General features: G+C 32.3%; 2 protein-coding genes across 2 annotated transcripts; one reads left to right on the forward strand and one right to left on the reverse strand.

Annotated features, from left to right (window-relative positions):
- Nucleotides 1-566: 566 nt before the first annotated feature.
- On the reverse strand, nucleotides 567-8,556 carry LOC134255160 (propionyl-CoA carboxylase alpha chain, mitochondrial-like; the record flags this gene model as incomplete). Its single annotated transcript, XM_062737666.1, has 12 exons — nucleotides 8,461-8,556; nucleotides 6,247-6,333; nucleotides 5,716-5,832; nucleotides 5,177-5,290; nucleotides 4,129-4,182; nucleotides 3,858-4,002; nucleotides 3,663-3,686; nucleotides 2,873-2,951; nucleotides 2,134-2,236; nucleotides 1,338-1,432; nucleotides 956-1,038; nucleotides 567-704 (listed from the first exon to the last, which is right to left on the reverse strand). Coding segments are annotated over exons 1-12 (1,114 nt in total), but the record flags the coding sequence as incomplete, so codon positions are not given.
- A 4,401-nt stretch (nucleotides 8,557-12,957) lies between these two features.
- Nucleotides 12,958-21,011, forward strand: LOC134255159 (uncharacterized). Its single transcript, XM_062737665.1, has 4 exons — nucleotides 12,958-13,421; nucleotides 17,976-18,069; nucleotides 18,265-18,423; nucleotides 20,229-21,011. The coding sequence occupies exons 1-4, from the start codon at nucleotides 13,125-13,127 to the stop codon at nucleotides 20,462-20,464; spliced, it is 786 nt and encodes a 261-aa protein (XP_062593649.1). The 5' UTR covers nucleotides 12,958-13,124; the 3' UTR covers nucleotides 20,465-21,011.
- Nucleotides 21,012-21,748: the final 737 nt, after the last annotated feature.

Raw genomic sequence — 21,748 nt, forward strand, 5'->3', positions numbered from 1 at the left:
CCAAATATGTAAGGGAAGCAAATATTACAAAACATATCTTCGATAACTAAGGTTTTATTATGAATTGAATTTTATATACAAATGCTAAACGGAAATAAAGTCATTTCAATTTATCAAACTTTTTTATAATCTTTGAAAGTTCGTTATAAAAAATGTAAATTTCATTATATTTAACCCAACAGGACTCAAAATCAGTTCGCTATATCCGTAAATTCGTTATATCAGAGTTCGTTATAACCGTAAAATTTTACAAAGATTTGTTAAGAATTTTGCCGGGGACCCAGAAAAACTTCGCTATATCCGTGAATTCGCTATATCCGTACAGTATATAGTATATATATATACTAAACGAGTTTTACTCTATCTTCCAGATATTAAAGAGAGATATAGATGTAGACACAGAAAAAAATTAAGCACTAAGGACTGCCTATTCAGGTTCACATACCCCTTTTTTACCGCTTTGAGATGGCAAAATTGAACTGCAATGCTTGTGAAACAAAATTAATGCGTACCTCTAAGCTATCAAGTGAATAATCTGATAATATATTTATCCCAATAATACAAACCTTTGGCGGAGCGAATCATTTGGTGAACAATATCGATCCCTGTGATACACTCTGTGATAGGATGCTCTACTTGAAGACGAGTGTTCATCTCAAGGAAATAAAAATTCTTCTGTGAATCCACAAGAAACTCCACAGTGCCTTTAATAGACAATTCCACACTATAAGATTTAAAATCTTAAGATTTACGTTTTTTGTTCATATGTTGCTTGGATTCATTGAAAACTGTTTGAACAAAGAGCAGGACCTTGGTTTATATTGTCTCATTTGAAGAACTATGTCCCACAAAGGATTTGAATCCATGAGTTAAGGATTACCTCTACTCTGTGTTTTTAAAGCACACCCTCTAAGTCTGAATTAAAACATAATTAAATGCAGTATCACTAACGTACCAGCTGAGGAGTATTTGACTTGCTTGGCCAGGGCAGTAGCCTGCTCTCCCATTCTCCTTCTCATGTCTGGGTCTACAAATGTGCTGTAAAAGAAATGTGTAATGAAACCCATGTGCACTGTATTAAACATTTCCATCCAAAAAAGGGGAAAAGGAAAGTCAAGGAAGTATCTAAACATTCTTACAGTGCGCTCAAGATGTGTCACACTTCAAGATATAATATTCCAACATATCATTTTACATAAGTAATGGATATTCTTTGATAGTATTACATGTACTCTAACATATGAAACAGCTGGTGTTCTTAATAAAAGATGAGTTGACAAAATGTAAGCTGCCTTTTATTACACATAACAAGTTTTGTCTATAAAGGTTATACACACCTTGGGGCCTCTTCAATCACTTTCTGGTTTCTCCTCTGAATGGAGCATTCTCTCTCATTTAACCACAGTGCATTCCCATGTTTATCACACAGAACCTGAAATAAATATTTTTGATTAAGTAATTTTCATAAGGATTTTAAGTAATTCATGTACATGTACAGCAAGAACCTTCTTAATGGTTTACCTCAATATCAGATTACATGTATGATTATTGGTACATGTATCTTGTTACATATAAAACATGTAAAATGAAAATAATACTGTTTTTAGCTGACTTGCTGAAGGTACTGTTTATAAATTTTCATAATTTTTTTGGTAGAAATTAAACCATTTTCATTTTATTTTGTAATAAAGCCAGACCAGGAAAGATGATCATTTACTAACATTATACCGTAAATCTGGAAATTTTTACGTCGATTTTATTTTGCGAATTCGGGTCAAAATGCTGTTGATTAATTTTTTCATTTCAAAATTTTGCGAATGACCACTGCTTTCTTTACATTTTCTTATTGGTAATTTATTTTTAAGAAAAATATTTTTGCGGATGCAATGAACTCGCAAATTTGCTAAAAATTTATCTACAGCAAAAATTTCCAGATTTACGGTATACATGTATACATGTTATGAACAATTATGGTACATGCTTCTGCATGCACATGAATTATAAACCAATGAAATTGCAATTTAGGGAAAACCAAGAAAGTTGATCCCCTAGAAAGTGAATGACACTTGGCATAGTGCATGTACCTTTTAAAGTTTGATAAATGAATTCTAACAGTGTAATCCTCCAACATACCTGCATTTCAATATGTCTTGGATTATCAATGTATTTCTCAATCAACATCCTGTCATCCCCAAAGCTGGAGGCTGCCTCCTGTTTGGACAAGCGGTAGGCATCTCTGTCAATTTATACATGTACATATATAGCCTGTTTTAATATTTCAAAATTCACGGAATACAACATTTGTGTGTTCTTTGGATTGAGAAGGTTTTTATATTCATCACTAGAATTTCATTTTAATCTAGCTCCTGTAGCTGTTAATTCATATTACTGTTCCAGATGTATCTGTTCATATGTCACTTATATTGTTTATGTCTATCTAAATATATCTTCTCTTCAGTCCACATATTCTACCTACTAGTAATCTATTCTATTCTACTTTTATTCAATCATATTATGTCCTCTTGACCTCATCACCTACATGTATACACTGATAAAGAATGCTTTTTTCATATATGTGTAAAAATGTATTAGTATATATGATTTCTAAATTCTTAAGTAGAATTTGTGTAATACTCTAATTTAATCTACTGTAAATACAGAGATATCCATTGGGGATCATATTTCTTTGGGTTGTTTTTTTTGATAACTTTTATCATAAAAATTCTTTTCAAACAAAATGTTAACCAGTAGATTGTTACATTATGTTTGTGTTTGAAACAATGGAATTCAATCCCTATGAAATGATCAAAGATCATATAGCAAGAAAATATTATCCCCATGATAATGTCTGTTTGTACAGGGTGTTGTAAACCTTGCTTCTTTGTCATTCCAAGCTATCCTCATTCCCTTTCCACCACCACCAGCTGAGGCCTTAATCATTACAGGGTATCCTACAACACACAAAAGTTAATGAAGTCTTACCCTACAACACAGATGAAAATCTCTTGACTTCTTACCATCACATTTATTCCTCTTATGTTATAATCAACTTTTGCTAGCTCTGGTGAGTTCATAATAGCAATAATTTTAAGGTGTCTATCTTCTGTATGCATATGGTCAACTTCATATACAAAACTCTGATTAGTAGCTGAAGCACAAAGAAGCAGCTCTATCTAGTATATAAACAATTTTTTTTTCCCTAATGTACATGGGAAGTGGGAATTTGAAGAAACATGCAAGTCTACATTAAGTGGAAATTTGAAGGGACACATAAGTGTCCTGCGAGGACACTGAGAAGTTTTGACAACTTATCGGCTCTAAAGAGAGCTTGAGGATTAGTGACCTTTTGTTATTCACTTCTCTGTTTAGTACTTGAATGTAATGAAAATGTCAGAGAAATTTTTTCATTTGAAAGTGACAACACTCATATAAACAAACAGACCACAAACCAAAATACAGTCATACCCTGTTATTTCAAACTCAATCAGACCAAGAAAAACTTAGTGATATCCAAAGAATTAAGATATAGAAGATAAAAAGTAGTAGAGACTTCACTTTGACTTCCATACATGTATACCTATGATATTTGAATCATTAAAGTTCAAGATACTTAAGTTTAACTATGTCTTATAAACCAATTGCAACAACCTGAAAGTACAAACCAATTTCATTGGCCAGTTTCACACCTTTAAAATGTACAAACCAATTTCATTGGCCAGTTTTACACCTTAAACATGTACAAACCAATGTCATTGGCCAGTTTCACACCTTGAACAATTAGTACAAATCAATTTCATTGGCCAGCTTGGCAATTAACTTAAACATGTACAAACCAATTTCATTGGCCAGCTTGACACAGTGTTCTCCATCTTCCACCACTCCATCATGACCTGGGATCATGTTGACCTTAGCTTTGCTGGCAATTCTCTTACTTTCTATCTTGTCTCCCATGGCTTTAATAGAGTGACTGCTAGGACCAATGAATTCTACTCCTATTTCTGCCTATATATAGACACATTAACATATGAAAAAAAAACATGTATAATTCCTTTTCATGTTTTCTGAGATTTCAAATTTCAGTATTAAATTGAATTGCCTTTATGGGATGAGAAATTTTAAAGATTCTACCAATTTTGCTGCAAAAACTGTATTTTCTGAGAGGAACCCATATCCTGGATGCACCTGAAAATTTAAAAAATTAAGATAATCATACATGTTAACTCTCCCGATTTAGGCGGGAGTCTACCGCTTTTTCACTCCATCTCCCGCCTACCGATTTAATTCAGAAATCTACCGCTTTTCTACAAAAGCTGCGTCTAAAGTATTTTTGGTTCGCTTGGGTATCCATTTTTGAAGCCACTCTCATAAAATCTCGCTAGATATCGCGTGATTTGACTCGGAATCATACAAACGCTTTTTTTGTACATAGATTTCAAGCACGGATTTGACAACGACAACAACGCAAGACTACCAGTGATTACATTGGTTACGATAAATTAATCAACATCCCTGCCATGAAAAAGGAGATACAGCTTTTAAGAATTAGATGAAAACATTTGACATCGTCTTTAAAAGCACAGAAGCTCACAACTTTATCAATAAAGTCAACAGAAATCACTCGATTGACCAAGCCATGTGGCACATCTCTACTTTCGTTTTCGATCATCGCGGGAAATCTGATTTATATAACGAAAGATAGGAACTTGTTTTAGATCTAGATTAAACCATGTCATCATTTGTTTTGTTTAAAAACTGAATGAACATTCAGAATTATTGCTTCTAGGCTATATCAGCAAAGATCACTCTTCAAAAGGCTAAGTAAAGCAGCCAATCCAAGCAAAATGATGAGCATGAAAAATATTTGAATTTGTACAATTTATGTCAAACTTAAGGTGTTTCTGTCTTCTTCTTTGCTGTTGATATTTAAGATTAATTAGTGTAGGTACCTGATTTCATTTAAGGCTTATAATATACATGTATATTACATGAAAGATATCAATAATCCAAGCGTTAAACAACACGCGTGCAATGCTACCGCTTTTGAGGTCTGAATCTCCCTATTTTTCATCACAATACATGTAGGTTAACATGTATGAAGATAATACATGTAGAATGTTCTGTGGTAAGGGTGAGACAACCATAATTTCTTATTAATTTTTTTTAAATGGGTACTTACAGCTTGCGCTCCTGTATCTTTGACAGCACGGAGAATGGCGTCCATGTTGAGATAACTCTGGCTGGTGGGAGGCGGGCCCACACAGATGGCTTCATCAGCCAATCGGGTGTGAAGCTAGAATAGAATGAAAATGAAATGGTCTGTCACTGGTGTACATAAGATCACGTATACATGTGTCACTTCCCAAGAAATAACTAAATACCTGAAAATCTACTTCTATTTTGACAAAATAACAGTTTTGTCTTCATTTCATTGCAAAATGCATTTCATTTTAAATATCATACATGTACATGTACTACAATGAGTGTCATTATCCCTTTTTTTTTTTTTACTATTTACAATCACGGTGCCAACAGAGTAAATTAAACCTCAGTGCCTCTCAGTATTTCTACAGTGTCCACAGTGAAAATCTCAGTGCTACTCAGGGCTACCTCAGTTTACTCAGTAGCAGGCTCAGTACCATAGTGCCACTCTAAATAAGGATGAAATAATTTTTTGTCCTATCAAATTAAGCATTACTTAAATGTTCATATACTTACAGACAATGAATCTGCCTCACTATGAACTGCTACAGTTTTGATTCCCAGTCTCTTACATGTATGAATCACACGACAGGCTATTTCTCCACGGTTTGCGATGAGTATTTTCTCAAAAACCTTCAAAGATGAAGAGATTGATAATATCTTGGTCTTGTGTTTTAAACAAAGTCTTTTAAAAAGTGATTCATTGAAATTTAGTTCATCTCTACAAATTAAGCAGAAATTTAATAAAGATACATGTTGTTTCATTAGCAGCTACATACTTTTCTGTCAAAATCTTGAAATGCACTTGTTTACTTATACTCCCTATGCCCCAAGGGAAGCATGAGGCCAACAAATGCCTATACTTGCTTGCTTACACCCTCCATTCTCCATGCACCATGGGAAGCATGAGGCCAATGAAATGCTAGCACTTGCTTACCTATTCTCTTCATGTCCCAAGGGAAGCATGAAGCTACTGAATTGCTAATAACTACTTTTAGCATAGCATATCTCATTATAAAACGTTTGTACATTTCTACCAGTTTTTACCTCTTCTCCTTCATTATACTTGTCATTCCAGTAGAGGTTTTTCAGCTTCGGTGCAGTGGTGTAAATGCTTCTCTTACATTCTGCAGGCTACAAAAGTACAAAATCATTATATTTAATTGGGAACATTGAGAATTCATAATAAAATAGTGACTGAATTACAAACATAAAGATGAATGCCTATATTGGTGATAATCATAGAGTTTCAGGCTTTATTTTTGCTGTAAAACTTGTTTCAGAAATGTTGGTATGGCATCCTTGTCCTATATTATTATTTAAATCCTGTATCAGCATTTTTAAAGACAAAAAATATTTTTGAAAAGTCTGAAAAATCCATGCCTCAAACTGATATGCTATGAAGTTAGCTGCAGAACTGTAGCTCTCTGCTTGAAAAAATTTGGACAGATAAAGCAGAGAGCTACAGTTCCATGCATTGTAAAAATCTTCGATTTACGCCGACGATTTTTCGTCGCTCACTTCAGGTAATATTTATTGTAGTTTATGCTTTTTTACACTCTTAGAATGTTATCCGATAATTAATCATATATTTTACTCCAATTATTGATACTTTATTTACCTTTCAACAGTTCGAAAAAGTCCTGTATATAGTTTCATAATGTCATTTTAAAAGAGTTCCATTTCAATGTTCGTAACCACAAACAGCCATTTGTTAGCATTGACAGGTAAGTATATTATAAGGAATTGAAGTTAAATGTATGATTAAGTATTAAATACCATTTTTAAAGCTGGGGAAAGTATAAAATACAAGAAAAATACCAGAAGTGAGTGACAAAAAATTGTCGGCGTAAATTGAAGGTTTTTACAACGCATAGATTTGTAGCTCTCTGCTTTATTTGTCTGAATTTTCTCAAGCAGAGAGCTACAGTTCTACAGCTACTTTGAAGTGTAATTTTCCCAACATTATTTGATTATGACATTAATGTAGGCTTAATTTATATTTTGCTTAGCAAAGTACAAAATAGGCTTACATTATTGTTTGCTACATGCCTGAGGTACTGGACCTTTACGTGCATGCTGGTGTGTGATTTTTCTATTTCATTTACTAATTTGTGCTACAGTACTTCTATTTTATCTGCTTATTTATTTGTTTATTACATATGTATAAATAGAAAATAGAACAGATGCCAACGTGCCACAGGCAGAACATACTAAAGACCTGATATACTAATGACCTGATATTTGACCTGATGAAAAAATATTTCCATTGCTAATTTTTTTCTCTATGATAACTCTTTGAAAGTTAGCGGAGTTTATTTCTTGATAATTCTGCCGGAATGTAAATTAGGCAGGTCGATAGGTCAGGAGCTAAGGAGGCCTAATACGCATGCAATTCTCGTGCGCATCTGTCTCTGTGTCTGACGCTAAGGAGGCCAGCTATGCATGTAAATCTCGTGCGGCTGCATTTGAGTTTGACGTCAGTGGGCGAGGACTATTGTAATTGGCATGGGAGTCCTCGTGTAACTTAAATTTATGTCTACATTTTTAAAGTCTAAATCTACAATTTTATTTCACAATGAAATGGAAATATAAGGAATCACTGTCTAGTTAGTATAGTATGCCAGGGACATCAACAATATTGGGAAACATGGGATAATTTTAGCATAACGGGCTTTGCTCGTTATGCAAATTATCCCATGTTTCCCACTATTGTTGATGTCCCTGGCATACTATACTAACTAGACAGTGATTCCTTAAATATATCATATAAATTATCATTTTAAACATTACATTTCATATTTCTGGGGCAAGAGTATTAATGATAGTAACTTATACAATATTAAAATACACTTTTAGTGGATACTATGTAGATTTTTTTTTATATGTATTAAGGTATATTCACAAAACTTGATGACCTGATATTTTCAGCAGAGACATATATGGTTTTATATGTCTCTGTTTTCAGTCACTGTCTGCTTTTATCTTTTTCTAGCATTTTTACATACAATTACGTCTACAAAGTTTCGATGAAAATATACAACATAAAACAAGTCTACAGCTCCTGATCATACTAATAAGCGAAATATATTTTTTTATGCGGCCGGATAGTGCACTTAGTTTCTACACAAAGTTGAAGGACATTTGCATAGCTTAGTTGGCGTGCAACTTTTAAAGCACTTTGCATGAACAAAGCATGCAAAATAATAAAAGTGTGATCAAATATGAAAATAATAAATCAAAAACTTCTGAAATATACACCTGACATGTTGATCTAACAGCCTGCACACCACATAATCGGAGCGATCTCCGAAGTCTTAACACCGTCGTCGCCATGTTTAGTTGTAGCTAGTTCACTCAAAATCTGATCATCGGACAAAAACGGATAGGTCTCCATTGGATCAACGGCCCGATCAGTTCGATATAGGAGAGACAAAATAGATAATTTCATGAAACCATATTGATAAGGAAAAACGCTCTAATAATCTTAATTTTTAATCCTGTTTGTGTTCCGACGATGAAAGAAAGCATTTCCCTTTTTTAAAAATTATTTTTTACATTTTTATTTTTTTATTTTAAATAATTATATTTTCAGAGAGAGAGAGAGAGAGAGAGAGAGAGAGAGAGAGAGAGATATCAAACATTTACATTACATATACATTCAAGATATTTACTTCTATATTAATTCCTCTAATTTTTAGAAAAGTTTGAAAATCCATTTTTATTTATGATTACATTAAGTTTTGCACTGGGGCGATTTTGGTCAAATATAATTTTTTTTCTCTCTCTCTGAACTCTCCTTAGATTTTATGCAGTAACCAAGTTATCTTTTGGAATTTTATTGTTAGTGTCCGAATATCAATTATTATTATTAGGTTTCAGGATTTTCATTTTCACCCTAGCGGCCATATATGAGAGTTGAAAACTTTTTCAAATTAATTTTTTTATATTTTTTTTCACAGTACATGGTTGGGATTGACCTGTAGATTTTTATATAAAATCATGTTCTATAGATATAACTTAAGTCAAATCGTCTTTGTATGGTGTTCTAGGCCCGTAGATATTCAATAACTTAAGATTTTAGAATTTTAGTTTTCAACCGGCGTGGGTGGCGGTTCAAAAATGATACTTTTTGTTTTAAAAAAAATCCTAAACCTTTCTTACATTTTCAGTCCAATCATATTATTAAACAAGATATTTTCTTTTTTCCACCCCCCCTCCCTCCCCCCCCCCCCCCCCCCCCCGTTCTTTGTGCCTTCCAACAAAATATCCGTGATTCCGATAAGAGGGAATTTAAAACATAACTTCATTAACCTAAGTCTAAAAAATACTTTACGCTGACAGAAAAATTAAATATCAGCTAATCTTTTCTGCCTATTAAACTGCAAGTCATTTAAATGTCCACCCGATAACTGGAACTGACCACGTAAATCTACGTTATAATTTCCATAGGGACTTGATACTGAAGCTTTCTTCTTCCAAGTTTAGTTGGTATATTCATTTCTTTGTGACCCCCAGTTTTTTAACAGTTACATACATGTACACAGGCACCTGAAGTTACTTATTTTTCTTTTAATAAAGCTTTTCTAGAGCTTACTGGCATACATGTATTGTCAAGTTAATAATTAAATTTTACGGGTTTCTTTGAGCTTTTTTGTCTATTTCATTGTTTCAAAACAATGTATTTTCCAATAAAAACTTAAAGTTTAATGAACCGTGGAAAACAGCAATGATTACAATGTCTGATTTTTTTGGCTTACTGGCATACATGTACATGTAAATGTAAAAGACTAAAACTGTTATATTTGGAAATGGAGGAAAAATTTGTGATAATGAAATGTGGAATTTGAATAGACAACCTATTGAGATTGTTGAAAAATTCATTTACTTGGGACTGCTTTTAAATTATAATGGAAAATTTAATATCACACAGAAGCAACTATCTACACAAGGTAGAAAGGCTATGTTCTCTTTAAAAGCTAAAACGAGTGAAATGTATTTGAATACAGAGACAATGCTCTCGTTGTTTGACACTTATGTTGCTAGTGTTTTAAACTATGGATGTGAAATTTGGGGTTTTCATAATGCAAAAGATATAGAAAGTGTACATTTGCAATATTTAAAATATGTTCTAGGTGTAAGAAAGAATACAAACTCTGTAATGATTTATTGTGAAACTGGGAGACTGCCATTGAAGGTAGTAAGGTTACTTAGAATGATCAATAAAATTTTGGTTCAAGGTGTTAAAAAGTGAAAACTGTATTTTCTTAGCCTGTTACAATATGCTACTAGATGAATGTGAAAAGAGTAAGAAAAATATAAATAATTGGGTAACAAATATAAAAGAAAAATTGTTTGAAATTGGGCTAGGAGATGTTTGGTATAGTCAGGAAAGTATTCAAAAGAAAACACACTTCCCAATCATTATACAGAGGATTGTAGATATTTTTATCCAAACAAGTTTTGAACAAATAAATTGTTCATCGAGATGTAAAATTTATAAGCACATCATTGACAATTTTTATCTCCAATATTACTTAACAAAAGCTATTCCTACTAATTATAAGAAGCAATTAATTGTCGTCCCATAACCTAGCTATTGAAAGCGGTAATCACAATAATATACCAGAAAATGATAGATATTGTGAAATGTGCCATTTAGATATTGAGGATGAATTTCATTTTATTTTAAAATGTCCTCAATTTAATGATATTAGATGTCGATACATCAAGAAATATTACTGGAAAAAACCTTCAGTTTTCAAATTAATACAGCTGCTTAGCTAAAAAACTTTAAGGAACTGTGCAATTTAGGTATTTACCTCCACCATGCTTTCGGAGTACCTGAAAGCGTCACAAAATCATTTTCTGTCTAAAGTGTATGTATAAACTCTATATTGTTTAAGTTTGTTACTATCTACCATTATATACTACATATGTTTATATTACCATGCCAAATAATCTATTATTTGATGTTTGTTATATTTACTTAATGCTATAAGATGTATGTCCTGGGCAATAAAGATTATTATACAATTATTGCTGTTTTTTAGGTCAATACGATGATTTAGACACCTGAGGAGTACAATATTCACTGAGCCCGAAGGGCGAAGTGATTATTGTACTTCGAAGGTGGCTAAATTATCGTATTGACCGCAAAAAACAGCAATAACTGTTTTATTATATGATTAAATGATAGAAAACTCCTACAAGACTGTTTCTTTGCTTTAATTGAAGTTTTAACAAGAAATTTCAACAAGAACACATTGTAACAGAAAAAAATGAAACAAGTCAATAATTCCTTATATTGACCTGCAATAATTCCTTGTATTGACCTGGAACGTCACGTGTAGGTCAATACAACGTAGTATTTTTCTAATATAGTTGGATCTCAGCCAATCAGAGAGAAGGAAATTATTCAATCATATAATAATATTTATTATTCATGTATTGTCAAGTTAATAAATTTTACGGGTTTCTTTGAACTTTTTGTCTATTTCATTGCTTTCAAAACAATGTATTTTCCAATAAAACTTAAGGTTTAATGAACCCGTGGAAAATGATTACAAAAACAGCAATAATTACAATGTCTGATTTTTTTTTTTTTTTTTGTTAAATTTAATGTTCTTATTTAATAGCAAAGTCACGATGCGGAGAATTCAAAATAAAATATTAATATTTCGATGTCGATAACAACAAACAATTATCGTTATTAACGACATTCCTTTACTAAAAGAAATGCTTTGTTAGAACACAAGTCCCCTGTTTGTTTAAAATACAGTTTATCAGTCGATTTTTTCAGAGTTCGAAAGGTGCATCAGGCATTGGACTTCAGAGTCAAACAAGTTAAGGGAGGAGCTACTATATGTATCTGCTCGATAATAAATCAGTTAATGAATTTATTTTTCAGCAATTCAGTTATTTGTCGAACAAAAGAGAGATTTAAAAAATGAAATTCAATCAAATATATATATATATATATATATATATATATATATATATATATATATATATATATATATATATATATATATATATATATATATATATATATATATATATATATATATATATATATGATGTACAATAAAAAAAGGGGGGTGGTATTGTGGAGTATGAAAAAATAATTGTCCACAGAAAATGATTTGTTAAACAAGTAAGTCAACTCGCGGCTCGCTGGTATATATGACGGAAGCACTGGTACTTGTGGACAGGACCCCCCCCCCCCCCTCCCCCCGATGCCCAACCCCGAGAGAGAGAATCTTATAATGTATAGTGGGGTATATTTTGTGGAGCGATTATTTTCGGGTTTTTACGATTTTTTTCTATCGTAAACATGATGAATAAGTGTAATGAATATAATTTTTGAAAAAATGTCCACTAAGCCTCGGGGTTGAATGTCGGGGGGGGGGGGGGGGGGGGGTCCGGTCCACAAGTACCTGTGGATGGAAGACCATCCCCTTTTCTTCAGACCTTCAGACAAGCAAGCTACAGATCTGCAGTTAAAAAAACACTGCAAGAGACATCTTTCTTTCATGTTCGGGGTCATGCAACCTTAACTTTATTACCCAGTCTTTCCTCGTTATTGGGATTTTTTTCTCATTTCGTTATTTTAAAATTCACACGTAGATTGGAGTGTTTTTCTTAAATATCTGAAAACTACGAAATTCAATAACGCTTATTAGTATACTTTTTGTATTATACAAAAAATATAATTGAAGCTCTTTTAAAGTTTTTTTTTCAGATTTCATTGGCCGAAAGAAAAAGATCGAAAATAATAAAAACTTTAAAAAATCGATTTCAATCTATTCATGTTCAGCATCTATATTAATGAATAATAAATCCGTAATGTTTCCTTCCTCTGAGCAATTACTTCATTTAAATTTTCACCATTGAAGGAACAAGTAAATTTTAAAACCCATGAAATGCCAAGAATTCTAGAAGCAATTTTCACATTCTTCATGTTAATTGGGGGTCTAAATGCCGTTGGAATTTTGGTACAGAATAAAATCTTGGACGTTCCGGTTATGGCAACCTATAAAATTATTGGTTTGAAAGGTTGTGCCAAACAATGCACAAAACGCAGTGGTCGGTGTCTTGCATTCACTTATCAGAAGCAGCACCTGCTCTGTAATCTTTTGGATACCACCTCTGCTGTAGCTCCGGACAAATTGAAGGCAAAAGAAGGATTTATTTACAGTGAAATAAACACTTGGGCGGAAGTAAGTTTGCACTTTATAGAAGGTACAATTTATCAAAATACTATAGTAAGTACTATAACGATAAAAGAAAAAAATGAACGTTCATATAAAAGGCCTTATGGAAATAGCGAAAATACATGGTGGTACATGTATGGGTGGTTGTTGGTAATGATTTTATAATAAGCTTCACATTTATTTTGTCTTATTAAATTTGAAAGCTTTGATTATGAAAGAGCACGGGGTTAGTTTCAAATCCCGTTTTTTACAGGGTGATTTTTAAACAAGTAAAGGTCTCAGTTTTAATAAAAGTTGAACATCAAAGGCAGTTTTCAATTTAATTATGATCATTTTTATATGATCAAAATGGTTGCAATATTTCCCAGTCAGTGACCTCATTTGGTTTCTGAACTCCCATATGGCTTAAATTCTGAGGTCATTTGAAAAGTTTGTGTCCTTGAAAGATGCATGGTTTTCATAGAGTACTTTTTTTTTAATCGTATACATTACTATAAATGATTTTGGGGATTTTCTGCAGTTTGCATACTTCAGGTAAAAATTGTCCTTAGATCCATTTTTGGAGAAAAATATCGATTTTTGAAGATATAATCAAAACTTTAATGAAAAAATAACGAAGTTCATTTGATTTTGTTTTACCTGTGTACAGTGTATCATTTATTTTGCCGGTGTAAAGACGAATAATGACCCCCATCGAATAATGACCGGGGGTCATTTTTCGACAGCGAAAAATGACCCCCGGTCATTATTTGACGTAGAAAAATGACCCTTTTGCCCGTAGAAAAAGTGTCACAACCCTAAAAATTTGCAGAACCCACGTGAAGAAAAATGACCCCCGTAGAAAAATGACCCCCTGTAGATTAAAGCTAAAATTCTTGGGGGGGGGGCAAAAAAAAAAATTAGATAAAGAAGCATATTGGCCAAAATGCTCACCTGAACTAATTGGGAATAAATTGATGATATGTTGATCTCATAACATTATACAATTATAGCTATATTTTAAGGTCAATGCAATGATTCAGAATCTAAAGGAGTAAAAGATTTATCAAGCCTTAAGGGTTAGGTAAACATTGTTTTTTGATTGTGGAAATCATCGAACTGACAGAAAAAATCAGCAGTATTATATATTATCATATCCTCCGCTTGAAAAGCGGGAGGGTATATAGTAATCGGGATGTCCGTCCGTCTGTTACGCTTTTAGGTATTCATCTCTTATCCGCAAATCCTCATATAAAAAAAAAGATGTGTTTGTGAAACAGCTATGTCCCTGTATGGCAACCATAGCGAAGATTAAACTTTTCTTAAATGCAATTTAAATATATTGTTATCCAAAGTAGGGTCTTCTCACAAGAAATACAACTGCAAAATAGGAAAGCCCTAGCACCACTTGTTCAAAAGTAATGGCTAAGGATAAGTTTTTGAAAGGTAGGTCAAACTCAAAGGTCAAAGTTGATGATTTCTTAAGAAAATGTTTAATGTAACAAGGATTACATATGTGAAGTATGAATACCCTAGCCCTTACCGTTCAAAAGTTATGGCCAAGATTTTAAAAAATCATAAGTACGGAAATCTCCAAGGTCAAGGTCAAAAGGTCAAATTTGGTGGTATCCAAAGTAAGGTCTTGTCACAAGGAAAACACATATTAAATATGAAAGTCATAGCTCCAATAAATGAAATGTTATGGTCAAGGTTAAGGTTTTTGCTGACAAACAAACCGCCAGATAGACAGACGGACATACATACGAACACGATAAAACTACATGTATATACCCCCGAATCTTCGATTACGGGGACATAAAAAGAAATGGTCTTCAATAAACTTTTCATATTATGATACATTATAAAGAAGACGTTACAACAATAAAAATATTTGTTCTGATTTTCATATTAAATTCTCTGAAAAATATACTCAGAACTGAGTTAAACAGAACAGGCTGTGAAACTTGGTATGGTATTTACATACTGCGACTTCACATTTTCAAATATTTTTAGGGGTACTTGTCATAAAGGGAATATGAAAAATCACAAAAATACTTCTTCAAACATCGTCGTTTATAAACTTTATTAAGTAAATAATATTAAACAATATTTTATCAAGAATAATTTCTTTTTTATTCAATGAACATAAAAGATAAGTCCACCATTAAAAAAAATAGTCAAATGAACTCTATTATTTTTAGTCAATTATGCACCCTACATTTGTAAATATTTTGTCTTTGTCACAATGTTTTCAATCTTTAATATGATGAATAACATAGCCAAATGATTACAAAAAGTGATTAAAATATATACCTTTCCCCTCTAACTAATGAAAGGTAGGCTATTTATCGATACTCATATTCTTGACCTTTTTGCACTTACATGGGATTTAATAATTAAATGACTGTTTGGGGTTACTTTCAGATTAAATATTTCTCAAAAATTGTACCTTTACTTTAAAAAGATCATATTTAATAGAAAAATTGTAATCAAACACCAAGAATATGAATATGTAACAAATAATTGTTAAAAGGAATGCACATCATTTCATTATAGATATCACAAAAATGTACACACGATCAAACGATCTACAACGCGTACATCTTTGACTTAGACACATTTTATCAAAATATTACACTATATAGCTGGCAACTAAAGATTTATTACGATTTATGCATTCCTTCAAAATGGTTACATACCATTCAAATTATTACGAAAGTTGTATATGTACATTGTAATTTCATTACACTAGATAGTCTTGGGTTTGTCAACTTCAGGTCTAGAACTAGTAAATAAAAGGTGCCTACATATATTCTCTTATTCCAGAAATATATTGCCATTAAGCATTTTAAACCAAAAATATATGAATTGAATTAAGATTATGTTGGCATGATTGAATTCTGTGAATATCAAAATGCAGTTTTTTCTACCATTTCTATTGAAGCTGTCAAGTACGGGAAAAAGTGGCATTGGATTAATTATGACGTCTTAATGGGTTAGCACAGGTTAAACAAATTTACCATTTATGATGTCATACGAAGTAGGTTCTACGTTAATTAAAAGATATGTAATGAATACTGTGTGCTAAATCAAAAGTTTATGTCTACATGTATAGTTTTTGCATTAGAATGACTGCGTATTTTACACTAGCCCATAGCTTTACAGAGCATATTTTTAGGTCTTATACTTACCCCACCCCCTTTCTTATTTAGGAGGAAGTCGATATTGAACAAAGGCAAAAAAAAACACCCTACCTTTATATTTCTATAAGAAGGAATTAAAAAAAAAGCTTTAAATAATCTACTATTCTACTAATTTTTAACTGTTACTTTGCCACAATACTTTCAAGTATACCTCCACCAACATTTAAAGTATGCTTTAATCATGGCGAAGTAAATTGTGATATGATAGACGTACTTGTGTGAAGGCTTAACTTCATTTCAATATTTTATCTAGAGCCTCTTTCAGATTTATTGAAAGGTATAGAGTTTTATTTATATTTTTGCTTTTCATTGATTATTTTATTTTTATTTTTATTTTTTGATTTAACGTAATGTTCTTTTTTTTTTGGGGGGGGGGGGGGTAAAAATTTCCTCCTCTTTCATTGTCAAATAGGATTTGCCAAAGTTAAACAAGCTAAAAGTTAAAATGACAAAAAATTTAATTTTTCATATTATAGAGTATTTAAACCTGATTCTTGCATGGTTTGATTTCTAAAAACAAGTGGAATATCATTCTTTAAGCAAACATTATAAGGTGGAATATTAAAAAGAAATTTTATTTACTTGACAATTAAAGAATCTCTTTTCAAACACAATTTAAGCATTGAAAGACTACGTGAATCTCTTATTATTTCATACGACTTTTTGTATTTTTCTGGTTACAGAAAATGTAAAAATTAGTTTCGCTGTAAAAAAAGATATCAAAGAGTGTATATTTTGTATCACTTTAAAGGGGGTCATTTTTCAATGGGGGTCATTATTTTATAGGACTAACATATAAAATAATGACCCCCTAGGACTCTTTTTCTACAAAAAATGATTTTTTACTACGGGTGGGGGTCATTTTTTGTCGTTGAAAAATGACCCCCCGGTCATTATTCGATGGGTGTCAGTATTCGTCTTTACACCGGAAATGTACATGTTGTATTCTGTCTATTACTTTAATATTATGTTTATATGTAATTATATATGTTATATGTTTATGCCTAATGGGCCCTGATTGGTAATAAATTCTATTCTATTCTATTCTGTACTTTAAAATACGGTTTTCATTTTGTATGCATTATACAATATTGTGCAACAATATAGAGATAAAAGTCGGGACATGTTTGTTGAAACATTACTTTAGATCATTTCAGTTCAAATATTCTCTCTGATCAAACATAGATTATGTGAACCATTTTTGAAAAATAGACTACCCATGCAGGTAGTTCGATGTCTGGAGATAATCAACATTAAATACATCGCATAAATGAATATCGACAACAAATGAATAAGTTATTTTAATCCATTTTTCAGATATCTTTATTCTTGTTTCTGTTGAAGTTCGAATTTTTAAAAGATACTTGCACATTTCTAGGATCTTGGAAAATGTAAAACAGTCAACTGTCCAGTTGGTAAATCGTGTTTAGAACTGTCATCTGGGAAAACAACCTGCCAATTTGATCCGACAAGTAAGCTCAACTAAAAATTGTTAATATGGATAAAGCTTTCTAAGTCTGTTAATTAATTGTTTGTTTAAAAAAGTAAAATACATACAGCATTGTTTTATCATTCATTTATTTTTAAAACATGGTTTTGATAAGGCGACTCGCTTTCGTTACGGTCTCAGTTGATCGGTGATTTCTCTATGTCTATTTTTGTGACAGGCTGTCCAATGGGAACATTCTTTAACGGCAGCGACTGTCCACTTTGTCCCGAGGGAGAATACCAACCTCTCAGTGGTCAACAGAACTGTTCCATTTGTCCAGAAGGAGATGATGGGCCTACATGGAAAATGTCCACCATCACTAGAACTGTTTGTCAAGGTTAATAAGATATTTTTAGTTCAGCAGAGAAAAATTCTGATCAAATGACAATTGATTCTGTTTGTTTGACTGTTAAGTCTTTGTTACCCAAAGGCGGATCCAGCGTCTCCGGACCCCCTCTAAGGCTCTGCCCGGGACCCCCTGGGTGCTTCAATGCAGCCCCAAACCCCCCAGCTTTCTACTGCATGCGCCCCCTTGATATTAAATTCTTGGATCCGCCGCTGTTACTGTAATTGTTTTTTTTTTGTTTTGTTTTTTTTTTGTACTGTCAATTAAAGATATTGTATTTCTCTCCGGAACTGTAAGTCTTTTCAAACTAAACTTTCTAAAGAATATGCTTGAGCTAATGATAATTAATTACGAGGAAATTAAATCTATAAGTCTTTTTCAATTCAGAACATTGAGTTATTATGAAGGACCGTCAATTAATTCGCTAATGAAATATATTTTCTAGAGGTGAAAAACTAAGATTTTGTAAATATGCAATTATTAATTTTAATTTCTACATTTTTTTTTAATTATTTTCAACAAAGGGTCCAGCCATTCAATTTACTCCCAGAAAAAATCTTTAAAGACGATGAAGTATTAGGATTGTTGCTTATGAAGAACACATTGCATGTACAAGCAAATAGTGTTTAATAAATATATCGATAGCATATAAAATGTTAAAATTGCTTGAATTTATTCTAAATCGAGAAATATCTGAAGTTTCCAATTTATTTTGCTCTAGATTTGAAGATAAATACTTTTATTGCATCAATATAAAATGATAAAATAAAATAAAAATACCACAGAATCAGAACTCTTTTAACAGTGCGTATAATTCAGTGTTATGCAATGCATCTCAAAAAGGCAAGTCAGCATGAAAGAATTTTCCTGCACTGTAAATTGACAGTTGTGAAAACAACATATACTATGGGTAGAGGAATGGGATTCAAGTAAATTTTAAACGTATATTTTAACTTGTCCGTGATAAGAATCATCACTGGAAAAAAATCTTTTCAGTCTGGTATTGTCGTCATAAACTCGGATATGAACTATTAAATGCAGGAGACGCTTACTCCTCTATAGCACCTGATCCCACCTGTGATGCTTTTAGAGGTCATTGTTTGCTCCGTTTTCGATTGAGGTTCGTTATCTCCTTATTTCATCGAATATTATTTGTTATGGAATGGATACGAGGGAAATGGCAAATTTATGATTCCCCTCGGTAGGAATTAGTTTCCTGCGAGGGGAACCATAAATTTGCTATTTCCCGAGTTCCCATTCCATAGCTGTTTTATTTTACCGAAACAATCATGGCGAAATCTTTATTCTTTTTACCAGATATTCCGATATTAAAAAAACACTATAGAGGCATAATCACAATTGCATGCGGTTTAAAGGATTGTATGATAACTAATGCATCGTGTCCGAGAACATTAAAATTATTTTTAGAAAGTATTTTCACAGACATTTCGAAAAATTATAAAATCGTTGTCTTCATTTTGCTAGAATTCAAGTATGATTTTGAAATCGCATGTCGAAATGTTTTGACGTCATAGTTACATTACAGACTCCAGATTCCTTGAACGCTCCGCCCACTGAACACTTTGATTGGTCAAAATTCCTTATAAGTATTCATGAGGGAGTAGTCCCAGGGAGTAGCTCTGATTTTCCAGGGAGTAGTCCTCAGATGAGGGACATAGTCTCTTCTCGGGGAAATAGGCGGTTTTATGGTATTGATTTTATAAAGAGTAATTACAGTAGAGGTATAATAAATGAACATATAGACATATAAAGCTATACATTTTACTTTTTTGCAGGTTGTTGGTATGGGATCAATACTTACACAGAAGGAGATGACACGAAGCTGATCTCTACACACACTGTAGCTGACCGTGGTGAATGCTACACCCTCTGTAAAGCCAACTCTAACTGTCTTGCAGTTAAAAGCACCCAGTCCAATACAAAATGTGCCCTCTTCTCCAGCAAGACATGGAAATATGGCTACGTTCTAGATTCTGTCGTCATTCTTGTCCGAGGCCATTGCAGACCTTAATACGATATCGTGACAATTATGAAATATTTTGAAAATATAACAATGCTGTTTAGTACAATTCTCAGTCAACCTTGGACTTTCAGTAAGGCATGACATTCTCGGCGTTACATAATTAGCGTTTGAAATTTACACAGCTATCATTCACTGTTGAAATATACAAGGGATAAAAATTTGGAAAAAATGTCAACGAGTGTAGCAAATATCCAATAATCTCGTACGGCAAAGAGGTGGGGCTTAAGTCGTCTCATCTTTGTCAATAACAGTTTAAAGTTCCTGATGTTATTAATTTCTTAACCAATGAGAATCTATTCGCCGTTTGACAGGCGATAATTACTTAGCGCCAAGAATGCCACGCCTTATTGAAAGTCCAAGGTTAACTGACAATTGTACTACTTTGGGGCATGGGATTCTCAAAGCAATTCTTGAATTTTAATTACTTAATGTTACGTGAAAAGCAGGGGCCTGTTACAAAACTGCTTTGATTCTGCTTATAACTTTCTAATTTACATTTAATTGAAAATGGTTGTAAGGGCATGCGGATCTAGAGGGGTGGAGGGAGGGTTTTTCTTTCTGCGCTTTAACAGCGAATTATTTTAAATTTCACAAAATTGTTCTTAAGACATCAAATATTTGTCCTTATTTGTATCTATTTGTAGTTCATTCATTTGCATTTTTCTTCAATCTTAAGTTTAAAAATTGTACATCATGCAATCGTTTCCAACTTTAGATTGAAAATTATTAAAAGACACATGTATTCATGTGGATAGAGCGCTCACTAAATGCAAATTGCCCACGAAGTTTTCCAAGAGCCTTATTAGTTATTTATAGGTTTTTAGTACTGGTTCAGAATAGAATCATTATTTATATGCTTAAGGTTTGGACAGCTTTTACAGTTATCGATAAATCAAGGGAGATGGAAGTGTGTCAATCCTTGAAATTAGAAATTATGGTAACGGAAATTTTTGTAATTAATATTTCATTAAATAATGAAAGGAATCGTATGTAGCAAGCCATTTAAACGTTTACGGGCCCAATTTTACTGTCATGATTTATTGATACTCAATTTGAAGTTGAATATCATTACAAGAACAATTATAATATAATTAACAAATCATGGAAACATTTTCAATTTCAGATTGTAAATTAATAAATGCCATGAATATAATAAGTAATCAGGATCTTATTTACTGTTCTTCAGAAGATTTTTACAGATAAAAATTTATACCTACATATTCTTATATATAAAACTGATTTCCTACTGTTTGAATATCAACCCTCCCGTGA

This window comes from Saccostrea cucullata, unplaced genomic scaffold (assembly GCF_032062105.1).
Source record: "Saccostrea cucullata isolate Sc308-1 unplaced genomic scaffold, CSIRO_AGI_Scuc_v1 ctg3221, whole genome shotgun sequence".
Classification (NCBI taxonomy): domain Eukaryota; kingdom Metazoa; phylum Mollusca; class Bivalvia; order Ostreida; family Ostreidae; genus Saccostrea; species Saccostrea cuccullata.

What these genes read in the sequence shown, in the direction of transcription:
- LOC134255159 (XM_062737665.1), top strand. Translation starts at nt 13,125, where the DNA reads ATGCCAAGAATTCTAGAAGCAATTTTCACATTCTTCATGTTAATTGGG. An exon ending in AAATAAACACTTGGGCGGAA is followed by an intron (nt 13,422 to 17,975) that starts GTAAGTTTGCAC and finishes GCACATTTCTAG; the next exon opens with GATCTTGGAAAATGTAAAAC. An exon ending in CACTAGAACTGTTTGTCAAG is followed by an intron (nt 18,424 to 20,228) that starts GTTAATAAGATA and finishes ACTTTTTTGCAG; the next exon opens with GTTGTTGGTATGGGATCAAT.